Raw genomic sequence first — 19,175 nt, 5'->3', positions numbered from 1 at the left:
AAAAAGTCAGGCAGAAATTATCTGTTCCCGTAAAGTCACAGCAAACGTGCCTGCCCCCCCTGCTTCCCCTTCCACCTCCCCCCCCAACGCCTCCTCCTCGGCCTAATCAGCACGAGGACGAGGACGAAGGCCTTTGTGCTGATCCACTCCCACTTCGCAGTGAGCAGCTTAGCTCTTGTGTGTGTGAGTGTCTTCCTGGGAAAGTCTAAGAACCGTGTGAGACATTTCTGTGTCATCATCATCGTGGCCCAGGTGTTCATTGTGTAGACAGATGGCAGTTCATCGTGTGCGGGACTTGTACTGAAGTGGACAGCCCGTGCTTACATAAGTGCAAAGTGAGCGATGCTAACTGTAAAATTAATGATGTGATAGCTTTCTTACTCTCAAAACATTGCTTTCAAAGTAACGTTACGGTACAGTATGCCTCCCTCTCTCTTGTAATTGGAGAAACTGCTTATCGGCTTATCATCACAGGTAAGTGATTTTTAGAAACATGTAACAATGCTACCAATACTGTATTATGGATATGGCTGTAATGGTGTATGCATAAACATGCTGTAAGGATTCAGTCCTTAGTGTATAGGCGAGGCGACCGTAAACAGTCATATTCTTGATGCTTTGTTACCAGTGCATGAATCGTTATACCTGTAAACAAATAGGAATTTCGTTTTCACGTTATCTTTTCATTTTCGATGTCTAGTGTTAGTAATGTGTATAACATCTACAGTGTTCTGTATCGTGTAAACAGTGTTGGTGTAGGTACTGACAGCCAGGCGATTCATCTTGAAAGCAGATGATGTAAACTTGACATGTCAATAAATACAGTACAGTACTGTGAATGTATTTTCTCTTCCTTATAATTTTCTTAATAACATTTTCCTTTTCCTGGCTCACTTTATTGTAAGAGTAGAGTATATAATATGTATACCATACAAAATATGTGTTAATCGACGGTTTATGTTGTCCGTAAGGCTTCTGGTCAACGGTGGGCTATTAGTAGTTAAGTTTTGGGGGAGTCACAAGTTACAGCTGTGTGATTTTCAACTGTGTGTGGGCCCCTAAGCTCTGAATTCTTCAAGGGTCAACTGTAATATATGACTTAGGTCCCCCCACCCCAACCTTACTGTGTAAGTAGATACTTTTAATCTGTCTTTTGAATCAAGTAGTGGCAAGATACCTAGAAGACTAGATTTGCTTCTAAAAATATGGTGCTATTGTATATTGCTGTTTACAGAAATGAGCTTCAGGGAACCACAGAATCTCAGTTCTGGCCACAATTGAGGAAGTGACGTCTGTGAGTGGCTGTGGAGCCCCTGAGATACAAAGACCCGCGCCCCCCCCCCCCCCCCCCCCCCGCAGAAGATTAGTGCTGCGGTTTGAATGAGAGGGTTAGTGGTTTGGATGAGAGGGTTAGCGGTTTGGATGAGGGTTAGCGGTTTGGATGAGAGGGTTAGCGGTTTGGATGAGAGGGTTAGTGGTTTGGATGAGAGGGTTAGCGGTTTGGATGAGAGGGTTAGTGGTTTGGATGAGAGGGTTAGCGGTTTGGATGAGGGTTAGCGGTTTGGATGAGGGTTAGCGGTTTGGATGAGAGGGTTAGCGGTTTGGATGAGAGGGTTAGTGGTTTGGATGAGAGGGTTAGTGGTTTGGATGATGGTTAGCGGTTTGGATGAGGGTTAGCGGTTTGGATGAGAGGGTTAGTGGTTTGGGTGAGAGGGTTAGCGGTTTGAATGAGAGGGTTAGTGGTTTGGATGAGGGTTAGCGGTTTGGATGAGAGGGTTAGAGGTTTGGATGAGAGGGTTAGCGGTTTGGATGAGAGGGTTAGTGGTTTGGATGAGAGGGTTAGCGGTTTTGGATGATGGTTAGCGGTTTGGATGAGGGTTAGCGGTTTGGATGAGAGGGTTAGTGGTTTGGGTGAGAGGGTTAGTGGTTTGAGTGAGAGGGTTAGTGGTTTGGATGAGAGTTAGCGGTTTGGATGAGAGGGTTAGCGGTTTGGATGAGGGTTAGCGGTTTGGATGAGGGTTAGCGGTTTGGATGAGAGGGTTAGTGGTTTGGGTGAGAGGGTTAGCGGTTTGGATGAGGGTTAGCGGTTTGGATGAGGGCTAGCGGCGGGCCTTGGCGGAGCACCACTGCTTACAGAATTGGAATTTGGAATTTTTCAGAAACCTGCTGCTGCTAACTGTTGACATTCAGTTTGAGAAATACTGTACGTGACAAATAAATGCTTGTAGTTTATCCTGAAAACTGAGTGTTGAGAAGATATATGTAAAGGTCACAAAGAACAACTGTGCTTTTGTGTTGCATCCACGGTTGTCTGCTTAGAATTCTTCCTGCCTTTTACCTAGGCCTTGAGGGTGAACGTGCTTGGTAATTGTATTGATCAAAATAGATGCAAATAACATTGTGGAATTTAGTCATCAGTGAAAAGCATGTTCTTCATTTAAGTGTAGTTAAATTTTAGAAATAAAAGAATGTGTTTTAGTAGAAAAGAACCTATGCTTTGTAGATAATAGACATGTTTTAAAATTACAGTACTACCCTTTACAATATTAGCTGTATGTCCTTGGGTAAATCATTCAGCCTTCCCTGTCCTTGGATTTCTCACACGAGAATGGGGATTATTCTTAACCCAGAGGTTGTTAAAGGGTTGGAAGTGATTAATGTATGTGAAATTCCTGGCGTGAGTTCTGCCAGCTCGGGGTAGACGTCAGCGGTGGTTATTCCCTCACAAGCACGAGCGCAAGAGGACGCTGCTGCCGCCTCTGGTCGGGTTTGTTTACTCCTGAGGGAGGTGTGGGCACTGCACTGCCCTAGAGGAGAGCTCGCCAGGCACAGCTTTTGTCCCTGTGGCAGGATGGGTGGGCGGCCCTCTCCTGTGCAGGCGCCGTGGGCCTCAGTCCACACGTTAAACTGTTGGCCCTGTTTGAAGGGTAGTATAGAATATTCACACCCCAGGTCCTGTGACCTCAGTAGTGACACTCGCACATCACAGTGCTGGGGTTCAGCTGAACCGACATTCTGCTAAACCCCTTTCCGGGGTGTTTTCTAGAGCTCACCTGTCCCCTGAGATGCTTTGGGTCAGATACGTGTGGGCAACTGCACACTGCCGGAGAGACAGCTACAGCGCGGACCCGGGTGCAGCCCTGCGGCCTGGGTTCAGTTGCCCTCCACCTGCGGCTCTTGATGTGCAAAGCACCTGAAGGACGTTGGTGGGAAACAGTGAAGGACGTGTCAGTTACTTTGTCAGACCTGTTCCCTGATTAAGCCAGGGAGCCCCTGGTTTTGACTTGTGGTAGAAGCACGTCTACTGGCCCGTATTTGGGGCCTGTGCCCTGAAGCCTGTGTCGGAGGCTATTGTCTTCATTGCAAGTGAGTCCGGGGCCTGGCATCCCTACTATTCAGTGCTGTCCTCATGAGGACCTGTGTGGAAATGCCCCTCACATGCCAGGCAGACTTAAGCAACTTAAAAATTGCATATTGTGGCACATTATGTAACCAAAAATGTCCCCCATTTTTCAGCCGAACATCGTTGTAGCTGATGCAGATTCTGGTGTTCTGACTCGTGTCCTGCGCCTCTTTCCAAGGGTCTTTGTAATGTTACCTTCGTTGACATCTGCTTTGTTCGTTTATCTTTTTGCCTTTCTTGGTAATAGTTTTCTGTTCCAGTATTATCCTTAGGTCCTCAATTCCATTCCCTTCATCCTGGTATTTGAGTTTGTTACATCCTTTAGCATATGTGGGATAACTGTACTTTCTGCCAAACACACCTCCCCCGCCTCACTCCATTCTTGGTCTGTCAGTATCAGTGCAAAGGAACGTCTCTCTTCTTCCCACTGTGGGCTCTGAGGGAAATACTGGTCAGTCTGTCTCATTGTCTCTTTTTAATGTTGATTTTTTTTTTTTAAGTCTTGCATTAAAATATTTTTAATATTCTTGCTCCCCTTACTTAACTTCCTGTAATACCAGCTTATTTTATTGCTTTTTAAAAAAATATTTTCTCCTTGCCCCATCCCCCCTCTTTTAACAGAGCCTGATTTGAAAAAGCGGATCCGTGTGCACTTACTCAATGCACATGGCCTGGACGAAGCTGGCATTGACGGTGGTGGTATTTTCAGAGAGTTTCTAAATGAACTACTGAAGTCGGGGTTTAACCCCAACCAGGGCTTCTTTAAGACCACTAACGAAGGGCTGCTGTACCCCAACCCAGCTGCCCAGATGCTTGTGGGGGAGTCCTTTGCCAGACATTACTACTTCCTGGGCAGGATGCTTGGAAAGGTAAAGTAAACTTTATGTCAAAACGGGTCTCAGACCGCGGGGTGAGGAAATGCGGTGCTTCTGCGTGGCTACCGCCTGTTTCATTGAAGGTCTTTATTCAGAATTGCTTGAGTAATTTTGATGAACCCCTGAATCGTGTTTTCTTACATAATAACTGCTTTATAGCATTATACATTTCATACACAGTTACGTACATTTAAAAATTATTGATATAGTGTAGAAAACATGGGAAGCATGATATAAAATTCTGTTTATACACATAAAATTCTGTTTATCTGCTAGCACAGGTATGAGTACTGTAAATATTTTGTCTTTTCACAGTTGCTCTTGTTGATAATCAGTGTTAAAAGTGATTCTTTTAAGGTTCTATAAAATTTTCAAAGTGCTGTGAGGTGGAAGGCCATAGTTATTCAGTGTAGTTTGTGTTATATATGTTGTATGCAGATTCTTGAAAATTGGCCACTTAAGGATATTACGGTAATGCTGTAGTAACCAGAATGTTACCTCTGATGGTATACACCATCTATACAAACACACCTTACCCTTCATTGTAAATGAAAGGAAAACTTAGTTATATAACATAGTGGAAACTTCCTAGTTAAATGGTGAAACTTTCAAAGCACACCTTCCCATGAGAGTCAGAGCAGGACGAAGGTACCCACTGAGGCCAGTCCCACTTACTGTTGAACCAGAGCAGTGCTGGCCTTAGTCTGTTCAGGCTGCTGTAACAAGATCCCACAGACTGGGTGGCTTACAGGCAACAGAAACTGACCTCTCGCAGTTCTGGAGCCTGGCGTCTGAGATCAGGGCACCGCGTGATTTTATCTGGTGGAGGCGCCTTTCCTGGTTCAGAGCTGGTGCCTGCTCCCTGGGTCTTCACATGGCAGAAGGGGGCGAGGGAGCTCCGTGGGGCTTCTTTGCAAGGGCTCTAATTCCATTCACGAGGGCTCCACCCTCGTGCCCTAATCACCAGGGGCCCCACCTCCTGACGCCATCACAGTGTGCGGGGTTTGGGGGAAACGCAGACGTTCAGACCGTGGCATAGCTTGTGGGCTGCCATAGGCGGGGCGTAGGAGGTGGGGCTCCAGTTACGTTGGGAGGGGCTCTTCCCCACAGCTCGGGCCCAGTCCCCCAAGAAAGGGATTCTTCTTTTTTTTCTTTTTAATTGATTACTAGCATTTTAAGTTATGGAAACGTTTACATATAAGGTTATTTTCTTTGCTTCTTTGCACTTAAATAGTGTTGATAATTACTAATCCTAACAGGATGTGGCTGGCAAGTATCCCACTAAAATCAGTAATTGAAACTTATGCTGTTGCAAGTGAGGTGGAAAATCATCTGGTTATTCCCATAGGAAATTGAAAATGAATGATTCTTGGTTTTTGAATGAATGAATGAATGAATTCGTTCCACCAGTCGTAACTTACAGAGCATGGTGTGTTTGGGGACGTGTGCAGGGATTCCCCGGTACTCAAACTAACTACCAAGTACTCACGGTCATGACAGACAAAAAGTTTTACCCCAAGTCCACCGTCTGAGTCAGCAGCCCATTGCAGTGTCTAGAGGGTGGAGGTGGGAGGATCGTGTGGGTGCTGTGGTCCAGCCTCGGGCCTCCTGGCCAGCCCGCCTCGTCACAGTGAGGAGATGTCTTCTGCCCCCTTCCTGGCTCCCAGCACCCACTTCTGCCAGGCACCGGGCCCAGTTCAGAAGATCCCTTCCTCAAGTTAGTTCCCGTTTCTCTTCATACTGGGATGTTTCTTGCAGTATAGAAGGAAGATGTAACTTCTCCCTGGTTCTGGAAAGTATCGTGCACAGTGCACACACCGTGGCCACTAACTACTGAGATTGATAATAAATGAAGTTCATGCTTTATGTTGCCCAAGAACCTGGGTGTGTTGTTATACAGATAGGTAAACATTTTTCATGGTATTTTGGGGAAATTTGTTAGGGTTTTTGGATCGTCTAGGAATGGATTTTTATTTCCACTGTTTGAAATAGTAGAATAGGAACGCCTGATCTTTAATATTTACTATCCAACACATTTTTAGAGACGGGCTGGATTATAACACAAGGACTGTAATCAGTACGGCTTCTGAAAGTCAAAGGAGTGACCAGAGGTGACAGTCTGAAACTAAGGGCAGCAAACTACAGCCCCTGAGCAAGTCTACCCGCCTATTTTATTGTTTGTTTGTATTCTCTTTTTTTAAAAAAAGGCTTCACTGGAATATCATTTCCATATTGTCTGTGGCTGCTTTCCCCGGGGGCAGAGCTGAGCAGTGCTGAAGTATGTGCTGCTGGGCCCTTTCCAGGACAGGTTTGCCAGCCCTGCCGGGGGGCCAGCCGGCAACCAGACCATAAAGGGCCGGTGTGTCCCATGATGACAAGTTGGCTCTTCATCCGTGGGTCGTGCAGAATCACTGTGTTCAGCAAATGGCTGAGGTGACAGACTTTGTACATTTTTAGGGAGACCCTGTGGAACCCATGCGGAGAATGGCTTTTAGAGACGAGGACAGCAGTCCGGTCCTGAGTGACGGTGCCCTGATTACCTAGCGTCATGCTGTGAGGTCAGGTCAGCTGAGGACTGAAACGTGACCACTGGATTTATCAGCAAGTGTTTGTTTTCTGGGTGTTTTTTTCTTGTAACGTTTTATTGAGATAGAATTCTCAAACCGTGCAATTCACCCGTTTAAAAGGTACGATTCAGCGGTTTCGGTGCATTCACAGATTTGTACGACTGTCACTACAAATTTAGGACCTTTTCATCACCTGTATCCATTAACAGTTACTCCTCCCTTCCCACCCCCAAGACCTAGGCAAACACTAATCTACTTTTTGTTGCTATTCTACTATTAATTAATCTGTTAAGGTACCGTTTGTCTCTTATTTGTGCCTTATTCTGCACATTTCCTGTAAATTGAATCATGACATGTGTGGCCTTTTGTGGTTGGCTTCTGTCACTTAGCATGTTTTCAGGGATCACTCACGTTGTGCCATGTGTCAGTACTTCACTCCTTCTATTGCCAGTTAATATTCTGTTGTAGGATGTAACCACATTTATGTAACCATCCCTCAGCTGGTGGACATGAGGGGGGTAGTCATTGGTGATGTTTTTAGTGGGGTGGCATGATAGACATGAGTTTGCTTTGGGGTGAGGTAAAGGAAATGGAAGGGTTACAGGTGGAAAGAGTGTCGGTGGCCTTTTCAGCCGGCTTGGCTCCCGAGGGAAGGAGAGAGAGGATCTCTAGAGAAAGCACAAGTTCCAGAGAAGAATGGGTGGATGGTTTGGTCGGTGTTCAAAGATAGGGTAGCAGTCTGCGGTGAAGTGTCCATGGGTAAAGAACCAGACGGGGGGTGGTCTGGAATCCTGGGAGAGACACAGCGAAGAACTGATGAGCAGGTGTGACCCAGAGCTGCACCCCCTGCAGGAACTTGCTGCGATGGCGCAGATGTTGTCTGGCTGCCCTGGGGCTGGTGCAGGGAATCTCCTTGTGATGTCGTCGTTCTCATCAGCTTGGGTGTCAGCAGCCGCTGTGGCTCGGGGCTGCGGCGTTGAGCAGCCCTGGGGCTGGTAGAGGGCCAGGGGCCATCTCTGCTAGACGAGGTGAGAGGGGGCAGCCACTGGTGAGCGCCCGGCTGGCGCAGGGCTGCACTGTGGTGTCTGGAGAGACTGTGCAGAGTGAGCACATGGGGAGGAGGGCCCAAGGAGGTGGAGTCTCAGTAGGGAAGAAAGGGTACCAAGGAGGAGGAGTGAGCAATGTGCTGAAGGCAGCTGGGAGGTCAGGAAGGTGGGGCTACGAGGGGCGCAGCTCTGCTCAGGGCGGTGACACTGAGCCAGCAGCAGGCTGAGTGCAAGCCACGCTCAGAGCTCAGTGTCCAGGGGTGATTACTCAGCAGCTTTACCGTCTTTGAATAAGTAACTAAGAGACTAATGTTGCTATGTAATCATTTTCTATAAAAACTAATCAGAACTATAATCATTTTCAACTTTACAATTAAATTCCTTTATTTGTAGTTCTGTTCTCTGTGGTACGTATTATGTTAAACAGACCTTCCCTTGAAGCTTAGTGTATGGAGTTGCCCATTTGAGAAGCACCTTAATTAAAAATTGATGCCTGCAGAGTAGGTGACGCTCTTGTGACTTATTTTGAAGTAACAGTTTTTTTGAAGTACAATTCACATTCCGTAAAATCCAGCCTTTGAAAGAGTACAGTTCAGTGGGCTTTAGTACGTTCACTGAGTTGTGCAGCCATCTCCACTGTAATTTCAGAACAGATCCTAAAAAAGGAAACCCCATGTTCATTAGCAGTTGTTCCCCATTCTGCTCCAGTCCTATCAGCCCTGGGCCACCACTAACCTACTTCCTGTCTCTGTGATCTGCGTGTTCTGGACATTTCATATAAATGGACTCACACAATATGTGGCCTTCTGTGACTGATTTCTTTGCCTCAGCGTAATGTTTTCAGGGCTCCTCCATACTGTAGCGTATATCAGCACTTCATTCCTTCTTTGTCTCCTGTGAATACGTGCTGTAGTTTATCAGTTCGCCATTCGATGGATCGTTGGGTTGTTTCTGCTATTGGCTCTTATGAGTAATGCTGCTGTGGACACTCATGGACAGTATATTTTCATTTCTCTTGCCAAGAGAAATACATACCTAGGAGTGGAAGTGTTGGGTCATATGGTGACTATATCAAAATGTCCGCACCCTTTTACAATCCCACCAGCAATGTATGCGAGTTCCATTTTCTCCACATCCTTGCCAACACTTACTATTGTCTGTCTTTTTTTTGTAACACCCGTCCCGGTGGGTGTGAAGTGGTGTGTCATTATGGTTTTGATTTGCATTTCCCTGATGATTAATGATGTTGAACATCTTTTCGTGTGCTTCTTGTCTTCCGTGGAGAAATGTCTATTCAGGCCCATTTCCTAAACTGAGTTGTTTGCCTTTTATTAAGTCCTTTATATATTCTAGTTTCAAGTCCCTTATTAGGTACGTGGTCTGCAAATATTATCTCCTTTTCTTTGGGTTGTCTTTCATTTTCTTGATGTTCTCCTTAGAAGCACAAAAGTTTTTAATTTTGTTTTTCTTTTGTTGCCTTATCTAAGAAACCATTGCCTAATCCAGGGTCACAAAAATATATACCGGAGGGCTTCCCTGGTGGCGCAGTGGTTGAGAGTCCACCTGCCGATGCAGGGGATACGGGTTCATGCCCTGGTCCTGGAGGATCCCACATGCCGCGGAGCGGCTGGGCCCGTGAGCCATGGCTGCTGAGCCTGCGCGTCCGGAGCCTGTGCTCCGCAGCGGGAGAGGCCACAACAGTGAGAGGCCTGCGTACCCCCCCAAAAAAAAAAAAAAAAATATATATATATATATATATATATATACACACACCTGAATGTTCTTCTAAGAGTTTTGTAGTTTTAGCTCTTATATTTGTCTTTGATTCTTTTTTTTTTTAACATCTTTATTGGAGTATAATTGCTTTACAATGGTGTGTTAGTTTCTGCTTTATAACAAAGTGAATCTGTTATACATATGTCCCCATATCTCTTCCCTCTTGCATCTCCCTCCCTCCCACCCTCCCTGTCCCACCCCTCTAGGTGGTCACAGAGCACTGAGCTGATCTCCCTGTGCTATGCGGCTGCTTCGAGTTTATTTCTGTAGATGGTGTGAGTTAAGAGTTTCCTCTATATTCTTTTTCGTATGGATGTCCAGCTGTCCCAGCACCATTTGTTGAAAAGACTGTCTTGGCACTCTTGTTGAGAGTCAGCTGACCACAAATGTAAGGGTTTATTTCTGAACTCTTGATTCTATTTCATTGATCTCTATGTCTAGCCTTATGCTAGTGTGACACTGTTTTGATTACTGTAGCTCTGTAGTAAGTTTTGTGTTGTGTGTGTGTGTGTGTGTGTTAATGACAAATGGTAATGGAACCCCAGGGCTAACAAAGCAGCGGGGTAGTGAGAATCGGTATGTCCTGGATATAAAAATCATGCTCCTTAAAAAAAAAAAAAATCATGCTCCTTTATTTGTATCTCTTTGAGATGCATCATTATAGGCCCAGTTATTATTTATTTGTTCAGATTCCAAATGTTGCTATTTTAATAATACAGACTTTAAGCGTTCTTCAACTTTAGTAATGGGCTTCAGCCTGACCTCACCATTTTAACAGTATGTTTTCTTCAGGCTCCCCTTATTTCAGTGACAAATTTCAGACATTGACCTGATGTTAGATTCCTTAGCATAAATTTCAAACAGATCATTTTCTCGCCTTAATTCATTTTAAGGCATAATGTGTCTCTCCCACCTGGAGCTGTGTGCTGTCCTTGGTGTCAGTTCTCAGGGAGATAGTATCCCTCCCTGTCAGTGGTCCCTTTCGACTCAGTCTCAGCTTCCTCCCAAGGATGTCAGTTTCATAACCCATTGCACGAAAATCTTTGAAAGGATGAGCTGTCGTTCTTTCTGTGAAGATGAGCCTTTATTTTGATAGCCTAACCTGAAATACTCCCTAAATTCAGTGGTTCTTATACAGTGCAGTGACAGACAGCAGAGTAATTTTATTTGCATAAATTAAATCTTATTACCGTTCTATATTATTTTGCCTTCCTGAGTGTATGAATTGTCCAATCTTGATTCATGTAGAGGCAGGATAAGTACGAGATGATCCTGGCTCGCGGAAGCTTTCTGGCTCACTGGTAGCTCTGTGCGTCGCTGGTCAGTGACGTGCTGCTCGCATTGAGAATTGTCCTGACGACACAGTCTTGGAAAGTGCTGTAGATTCAGAGGGGATAACAGATCGCTCTTACTGCTGTACTCTGGAATATTTTCTTTTTTTATTTTCTTTATTTATTTTTGGCTGCATTGGGTCTCTGTCGCTGCGCACGGGCTTTCTCTAGTTGCGGCTAGCAGGGGCTACTCTTCGTTGCGGTGCTCGGGCTTCTCATCGTGGTGGCTTCTCTTGTTGCAGAGCACGGGCTCTAGGCACGCGGGCTTCAGTAGTTGTGGCTCGTGGGCTCTAGAGCACAGGCTCAGTAGTTGTGGTGCACGGGCTTAGTTGCTTCGCGACATGTGGGATCTTCCCAGACCAGAGCTCGAACCCGTGTCCCCTGCGTTGGCAGGTGGATGAATAACCACTGCACCACCAGGGAAGCCCTGGAATATGTTACCTCTTTAAACCAGATTCCAGGGAGAAAAATTTGGCATCTAAACCTTTCTCCTAAAAATGAAGTTTGTATAAATTCTATCTCAGAGCTCTTTAAAATAATGAAGTTTAGACAAAACCAGTAACAAAACTATAGTTATTTGAGGATCGTACTTAATTTAGTTCCTCACTTTAAGGATTTTACTCATATAATTTTCTGCATGGAAATTCCTAAGGGAGCAGTAGTTTCTAAAACATATCTGATCACAAATGGTTAAACTTTGTACCAACATGTTAAAAATTGTCCAGATCTAAGTGAGTGTAATAGTGTAGCACTAATAGTGTGGTATCTGAACATTAAATCTTTAAGAGAAGAAAATTGTATATTGATTGATTATGATATTTATTGGGTCATAATGTATTTAAATTTTCTTTAATGCATATGTTAGTGATTGTTTACTGTGATGAAGTGCAGAGAGGTCTTCAGGAGCACTCCTACATAGGAAGAATTACCTCATGTCACTGGTCACTTCTCCATTAAAAGTTCCATTAGCAGATGATTCCTGCTTTGGTGTGGGTTGTGATTGCATTTTATCGCCTGTAAATCAGGCTCTAGACAGGGAATAAATAAACAGCTCAAGGATGTGGTAATGTCATCTTGAACTTTTTTTTTTTTTAACAGTTAGAAGCACCTACGTCCATTTAAGCCGATTAAGTTCAGAATATTTATTGAAGGAAATCTTTCATCGTATTTGAATTCTGTTTGGAACTAGCTCTTTTTTTCTTGCTTCAGAATATTGATTTAATTGAAACAGAATGCCTGTAAATCAAATTATTTGATAATATCTTGATCATATATTTCAAATTTTTAATTAGCAGATGGTGAAACTTCAGCATAGTTTATAATTTTGTATTGAGTAGAATTCAGCACTTACTGTATCATAGAGTATAATATTGGCAGTTAACAGTTTATCCTGAGATTTTTGAGAGCTGGGAGAATTTATTTTTCTATTCGTTAGAGTCCTTTTATAAAATGCTCACAGATTTGCAGAGGCTTTAAAACTGTTGATTGAGGTGAGTAGTAGTCATTTAAGTTACTTTGGTCCTTAAATGGCAAAGCTTCTCTTTTATAATATCTTGTTTTGAACTCTCAGACTCATTAAGGGTCAGCATCCGATTGTCATCAGACTGAGGGCTCTGAGCCTAAAGTTAATATATCTTCCCCTTAGGTCTTCTTAAACATAACGTTCAGTAAATAGATGGGCATTCTGTGCTTAGCACAGGCCTTCCAAACAATGTTAAGACTTTTTTTCCTTTGATGTCAGCAAATTTCAGAAGCAAGCTTTCTCTGAATCTCCCTGTTAACCACAGGGGACGATTCATCACGAGTTTGCTCTTGTTGACCTTCAGCTTTTTTTGGAAACAGAAAAATCAAAGATCATAATTTATAAATATGAACAACTTATAATTTACAAATGATTATTTTGTTTGAACCTTATCCCTTCTGAGAATTGTACCTGCTTTTACAGCATTCTAATCACAATTTGTATTCTTTTCCATTAAAAACAAAGCACTCCCAAATCTGGAGATGATTCTTCTTTTTGCTAGTTAAGGTCATAGTTTTCTATGTAAGTTTATTTCTTCAAAATTAAACATGAGGGCTTCCCCGGTGGCGCAGTGGTTGAGGGTCTGCCTGCCGATGCAGGGGACGCGGGTTCGTGCCCTGGTCCGGGAGGATCCCACATGCCGCGGAGCGGCTGGGCCCGTGAGCCATGGCCGCTGAGCCTGCGCGTCCGGAGCCTGTGCTCCGCAGCGGGAGGGGCCACAGCAGTGAGAGGCCCGCGTACCGCAAAAAAAAAAAAAAAAAAAAATTAAACATGAAATTAAAATAGTTTACAGTAAAAATGGCAGGTGTATTCCAGAATTCAGTTGATTGCAGTACCAAAAATATTATTGTAGTTTTAGCCATTCTGAGATACTCACCAAAATTCTTTCTGCTCCCACATAAAGTAGATCTTGCTTACTATTGAGATATCCCTTCTCATATTTTTTTAAGCACTCCCAAACACTAGTTTAACATGGGTCACTATTAACACTGGGGCCATTTTCCTTTTTCTAAGCCATGTTAGATTCTCACCAGGAAAATTAGGAACACAGACTCTTGCTGGTCCTGCGTAAAGTGTATTGCATGTCTTTCCCTGCCTTTATTTGTGCAATAAGGGCAATAATTATCTAAAAATAAATTCGGCCCATTTAAATCCTTCTAAACACTTAAAATGAGTAAATTTCCTTTATGAAAAGGTAGCCAAGTGAAGATGTATATTGCTGCTCTTGTTTCTAAAATTGGGATAACTTTGTTTGGGAGATAGCAGTAGGTTGGTGTTCTCCTCCGTGAGTGACACAGACCAGGCTGGGAGTCCTGGTTCCAGCAGCGGGGATCTGAGCAGAGGAGCGATAGCATAAGAGTTATGTTTAACAGGCCTCCTGGCCTCTGCTGTTAGTAGCCCAGGGCGTCCCTGGTGGCGCGGTGGATAAGAATCCACCTGCCAATGCAGGGGACACGGGTTCGAGCCTTGGTTCAGGAAGATCCCACCTGCCGCGGAGCAGCTAAGCCCGTCTGCCACAACTACTGAGCCCACATGCCACAACTACTGAAGCCCGTGTGCCTAGAGCCCGTGCTCCGCAACAAGAGAGGCCACCGCAATGAGAAGCCCGCGCACCGCAACTAGAGAAAGCCCGCGCGAAGCAACAGACCCAACACAGCCAAAAATAAATAAGTAAATAAATAAAAAGAAGTAGCCCAAGTGGCAGCAGGAACCCAAGGACTGGGTGGTGTCACCCAGGAGTGGGTGTGGCTACAGAAAGGGCCTTTCCGAGACTTAGAGCTCAGGGAGCGAAGGGGGATTCAGCAACGCAAGTTCAGAAGCAGCAGCCAGAAGGTCGGGGGAAAACCAGGAAAGGGTTCTTTTGGAAGGGCTTATCTGGAAGCCAAATGAAGACTGTTTCAAGGGAGAGAGAATGACATGTCGGGTCAGGTGCTACCCGTAGGTCAGGTAGATAAGGACCGAGAGGTGACCATTTCTGCCAGCAGTGTGGACAAGCAGCTTTCCTGGAGTGGTGGAGGCCAGAGCCTCTGCACACGGGTCGAGAAAATGGAAGCCGTGTCTTCCAGAAGTACCTACCTTATGGTGTCCTGGAGCCTGTATCCCTACAGAAATAGTGCGTATACTCGGCAAAACACACGAGCTGGAGTGTTTATAGCAGCACGATACTGCACAGCCCAAACTGCAACCCGCAGGGGCCCGGGGGCCTGCCCACCGCGCCCGGAAAGTCGCGGGGGTTGAAGGGCGTCTCGCGGGGATGGGTGGCAGCCGGGCCACCAGGGTCGCTGGCCAGGCAGGTGCCTGCGTGCTTTTGCCCTGGGTGGGGGGCGCTTTCCACTTGGGGGGCTGGGCTGCAGCCTGTCCCACAGCTGGGGAGGGGCTGGGAAGGGGGGCCGGCAGGCAGCAACCCCCAGTCTTCTAAGGGGTGGCTGCCGGAGGGAGACGTGAGCCGTGGCTTCAAGGGCAAGGAGGCAGAGCTGCTGCCCTGGCGGTGGGGAGGGAGGGAGGGAGGGAGGGGAGGGGAGGGTCGGTACTTTGGAGCAAGGCTGAGCTGGCAGGGCTCCTGGGCGGCAGTGCACAGCCTGGTGCCCAGACGGGCGCGTCCCCGCTCGGGACGCCTAGGGACTCTGAGAGATGGAAAGCAGACCCTTGACTGCCCGGGGCTGGGGGTGTGAAATGTTCAAAAACCAATCGTGGTGATGGTTGCTCAACTCTGTGAATATCTGAACCACTGGATTGTTCGCTTTAAATGGGTGAATTGTCCGGTACGTGAATTATATCACAGCAAAGCTGTTACTAAAAAGTAGTGCTGTAATATGGTAGTTTGGTAGAGCCTTAATGTCAGAGGGATTAGGGGAGGGGGAGGTGAGTGTGAGGTGGGTTCGTGGGTGGGGCATGTCACAGATATCATCACCCTCGTTAGTTAGCAAGGGTCCTCAGTACCTGGCAGTGACGCCTCCTACCTTTGAGGGACACCAGGATCCTCACAGTTCAAAAGTCTAGTATTTTATTATCCTGCTGGTGAAAGTAGAATTTTTAAACCTGCAAAATGTTTTCTTTTAATTACGGAGAAAAGTTCTTGGTTGTATGGGGTACCTTAACGAGTGTCTTTCCAGGAGCAGGAATATAACAGCTGCTCTAGAACTCCCAGATATTTACTTCTTTTTTTCTTTTGGCCGCGCCGTGCGGCATACTGGACTCCAGTTCCCTGACCAGGGGTCGAACCCGTGCCTCCTGCAGTGGAAGCACAGAGTCTTAACCACTGGACCGCCAGGGAAGTCCCAATATTTACTTCTTGTGGGTAGAAATGGGAGTGTGGGTTTTGTCACTTTGGCTGTGGAGACGTGAGTGCTTTATCGTCTGGAGACCTTCTGGTGGGCCCAGTGGGAGGAGCAGAGCAGCCTCTGTGGAGCCTGAGCTGGGGGGAGGGGCCTGGGGGGCGGCAGTCGCTGGACAGAGTCGCTGTCACACCGTGGGTGGGTTTCTGGATACCCAGTGAGGAAAACAGGATTGAGGCGTGAACTCTCATCCCCTACCCGTCTAGCATCCTCACAGGATTTCAGGAGTGAAAGAGCTGTTTTTGAAAATAAAGCTGTCAAACCCTCCGTGAGGGTTATCAGTTGCCATGAACAAGTAAAAACCTCTCCTTCGCTTCCAGGGCTGGTGGGACACCTCGTCCCCCTGGGTGGCAATGGCGCAGGTGAGACCCGACACACAACGTGTGCCGTGTCGCTGAGGGTCAGGCAGCGGTGTGGACAGAGGGGTACAGGAGTAAGCGGTGCGGAAGGGTTTGAAATGAAGCCCCATACACATAGTTTTGCATAACCTGAAATGTCTCAAAAGAGAATAAATGGTTTTTTGCAAACAAATTCATGGATGCAGAATTCCATCCTACAGATCAGCGGTCCCTAGCACACAGTTGGCATTTAATAAATCTGCTAAATGACTAGGCACTGTATGTTGTACGTAGACTTGCACTGAAGATCAGATGTGTTTCCTGCCCTGCAGGAGCTTATCATAAAAATCAATAGTAGCCCCAGAGACCATGTTTTTCAACTCTCAGTTATTAATTCTGAAGCCTAGCTACTAAATTAAATAGCATACTGCTATCAGCTTACATTCTTATTTTACATACCTTTTATTTTTCAAACTCCAAGGCTAGCATGATCTGAAATAATTAAAATTATCTCCTTGCTCAATTAGAGTGGCTTTAAAACAAGACATCTCTGATATAGTTTTTAGATTAAGTTATAAATGTTCACTTTAGAACTACCTGAAGATTGATAGAGATGCATTTGAAAAGCATTATTTTTTTTTATTGATTCTTAATGTAGTAAATTACTGGAGTTATTTGGCCACAAACAAACGGCCTGAGATGCGGCTCACATCGACTCTCCCGGTAGGGCCATGATTTGCATTAATTGCATTGCGACTGCACTTACTTATATTAAAAGGCTTCTACCGTAATTAATCCTTTTTATTTCAAATCATTTTGGCACAATTTCTAGCTATAAACACTCATAAAAGACAGTTGAAAAATGCGTTATAGGGTTTTTTTCAATATACCTATTGCTATTTTTTCATGACAAGTAGTTATTGATATGCTTCTAGGAACAAGTGTGGTGCAGCTGACTGAGAATTAAGGCCAGTATGAAAAACGCTAAGTGGATTATTTTGCATAAGAAATTGGCAGTTTTGAAGTTGTATAATTAACCTGTGTTTAGAAAATACCTTGATTTATGCTTACATTTGTATCTCAGTTGCATACATTATGGAAATTTAATTTATAACCCATTTAGCTGATGCAATCATAGTTTTTAGTGCTATCATTTATTAGTGCTTGTATATTAAATGCTCTAAAGGTTTAAACCTGCCTCGTGTAAAAAATTATACCTATGCATTTACATTTTATGAGTCACAGTGGAATTTCTGTTTAAAATTCAGGTAGCTCTGATAGATTTAACAAACTTCACAGGTTTATTGTTACTAATGCAGAAATGGCAAACAATGACCTTATATATTGAACATCGGATGATTTACACCTTGAGTTTACTTTACAGTCCACTGTACAAATGAGGCTTTTCTTCAACACCTGGGATCAATCACGTCGTCTTCTGCAGAATGCTCTCCTTGGCTTTGAAGGCATCATTCGTTTAGAAGTAATGGGGTTTATAAGTGCTTCAGGTTAATAGTATTAGCCATTCTTAACTTGAAGCAAACCGTGGCTTCTCCAAACAGCTCAGTCTTTACATTATCAGTAGATGGCTTACCTGCCAGTTGCCATTCATTCTATTACTCATTCTCTAATTAAGAAGTCCCTTTATGCCATCTTTTCAGAATTAATTGGGTCATCATTAGTCTTCAAATCAAATAAAAGCACAGGGACATAACAGTCCAGTTTCCCTGGCACAGAGCATCTGTGGTCTCCACTGGGGGAAGATGGGGAGCCTGGCCTCCTGAGACGTAGTGACGCGGTGACGTCCCTCGGGAGTGTGGCTCATGGTGCCGGCCAGTAGCTTCTGAACCGAAGCCAGTGCACTCTGGGTGTTTACTTCTGGGAGGATGTTTCATAGCTGTTTTCTAGTTTCCTGCAGTCATATGAGTGGGTGAGAGTTTAAAATGTGGGTCTCGGGGGGTATCTGAGCTTTCTCTGGACGTTTAGGGGGAAAGGGGGAAGCATGCATATGAGTGCGTAAGGGTCAGTGATGATAGACTGCCACCCAAGTATGAGACAGAACAGCGGTCCCCAACCTTTTTGGCGCTAGGGACCAGTTTCGTGGAAGACAGTTTTTCCACGGGGCGGCGGGGAGGAGGGTATGGTTCAGGCAATAATGTGAGCGATGTGGGGAGCGGCAGGTGAAGCTTCGCTCGCTTAACCACGCGCCACTCACCTCCTGCTGCGCGGCCCGGTTCCTAACAGGCCCCGGACCGGTACCAGTCTGCAGCCCGGGGGTTGGGGACCCCTGAGATAGAGGGTTCAGTAGTGCAGCAGTGCTGGAAGCTGTGGCTACGGAAGGGTGCTCCCACGGTGCACAGTGGCACAAGGCTGCCGTCTGTAATGTGGGGAAGGTGGGAGGGGCAGTACCAGCTCACTCTGGCATTAGCTGCGCCGCACGGGTCTGTCTCACTGAACCCTGTGCTTAGCCTTCAGCGCGTGTGGGTGTGGCCAGGTGGGTGGCCTCTTGGAAGAGTGACTTCTGAAGTTAATTTCATGGCTGAGAGATCACCCCTTAGATTAAATTTTGCTTTATTTTAGTTGCATGCGTAGCATCATAGCACTGAATCCTCACACAGTGGTTTAAAGAAGATCTGAGTGTGTCACACGGCATAGCTGATGGCAGGGGTCGCTGAGGCAGAGTTAGTCCAACCCTCACACCCTGTCTGTCCTTCTGGGGTCACAGACGGCCCTGCAAACAGAGGAAGGCCCCTGATCCCCCGTGCTCAAGGCGACGCTTCCAGCTCTGCATTACCAAGCGAGGGACTGACACCCCTTCTCCCCTGAGAGCGGGGCTGACTACAGTCATGGGAGCTTCTCAGAGGATCCGTGTCTCTGCAGATCAGATGTATGGTAACAAAAATGGCCTTTGTGGGGGAAATCCGGATTTCCCCTTGACTTGCACGTAAGAATCACTTACCTTACAGTCAGTCGGGTTTTCCA

At 45.6% G+C, this 19,175-nt stretch overlaps 1 protein-coding gene across 5 annotated transcripts in view; it reads left to right on the top strand.

Moving 5' to 3' along the window:
- Positions 1-19,175, top strand: part of UBE3C (ubiquitin protein ligase E3C) — a 122,294-nt gene that overhangs the window by 77,548 nt on the left and 25,571 nt on the right. For all 5 annotated transcript variants that reach the window (XM_060156269.1, XM_060156267.1, XM_060156270.1 and 2 more), the window contains one exon: positions 4,025-4,272. In XM_060156269.1, the coding sequence (XP_060012252.1) occupies positions 4,025-4,272 (248 nt within the window). The remainder of the gene's footprint in view (positions 1-4,024; positions 4,273-19,175) is intronic.

The sequence above is a fragment of the Lagenorhynchus albirostris genome, chromosome 8 (genome assembly GCF_949774975.1).
Source record: "Lagenorhynchus albirostris chromosome 8, mLagAlb1.1, whole genome shotgun sequence".
NCBI lineage: Eukaryota > Metazoa > Chordata > Mammalia > Artiodactyla > Delphinidae > Lagenorhynchus > Lagenorhynchus albirostris.
This window is presented reverse-complemented; position numbering and strand designations above follow the sequence as displayed.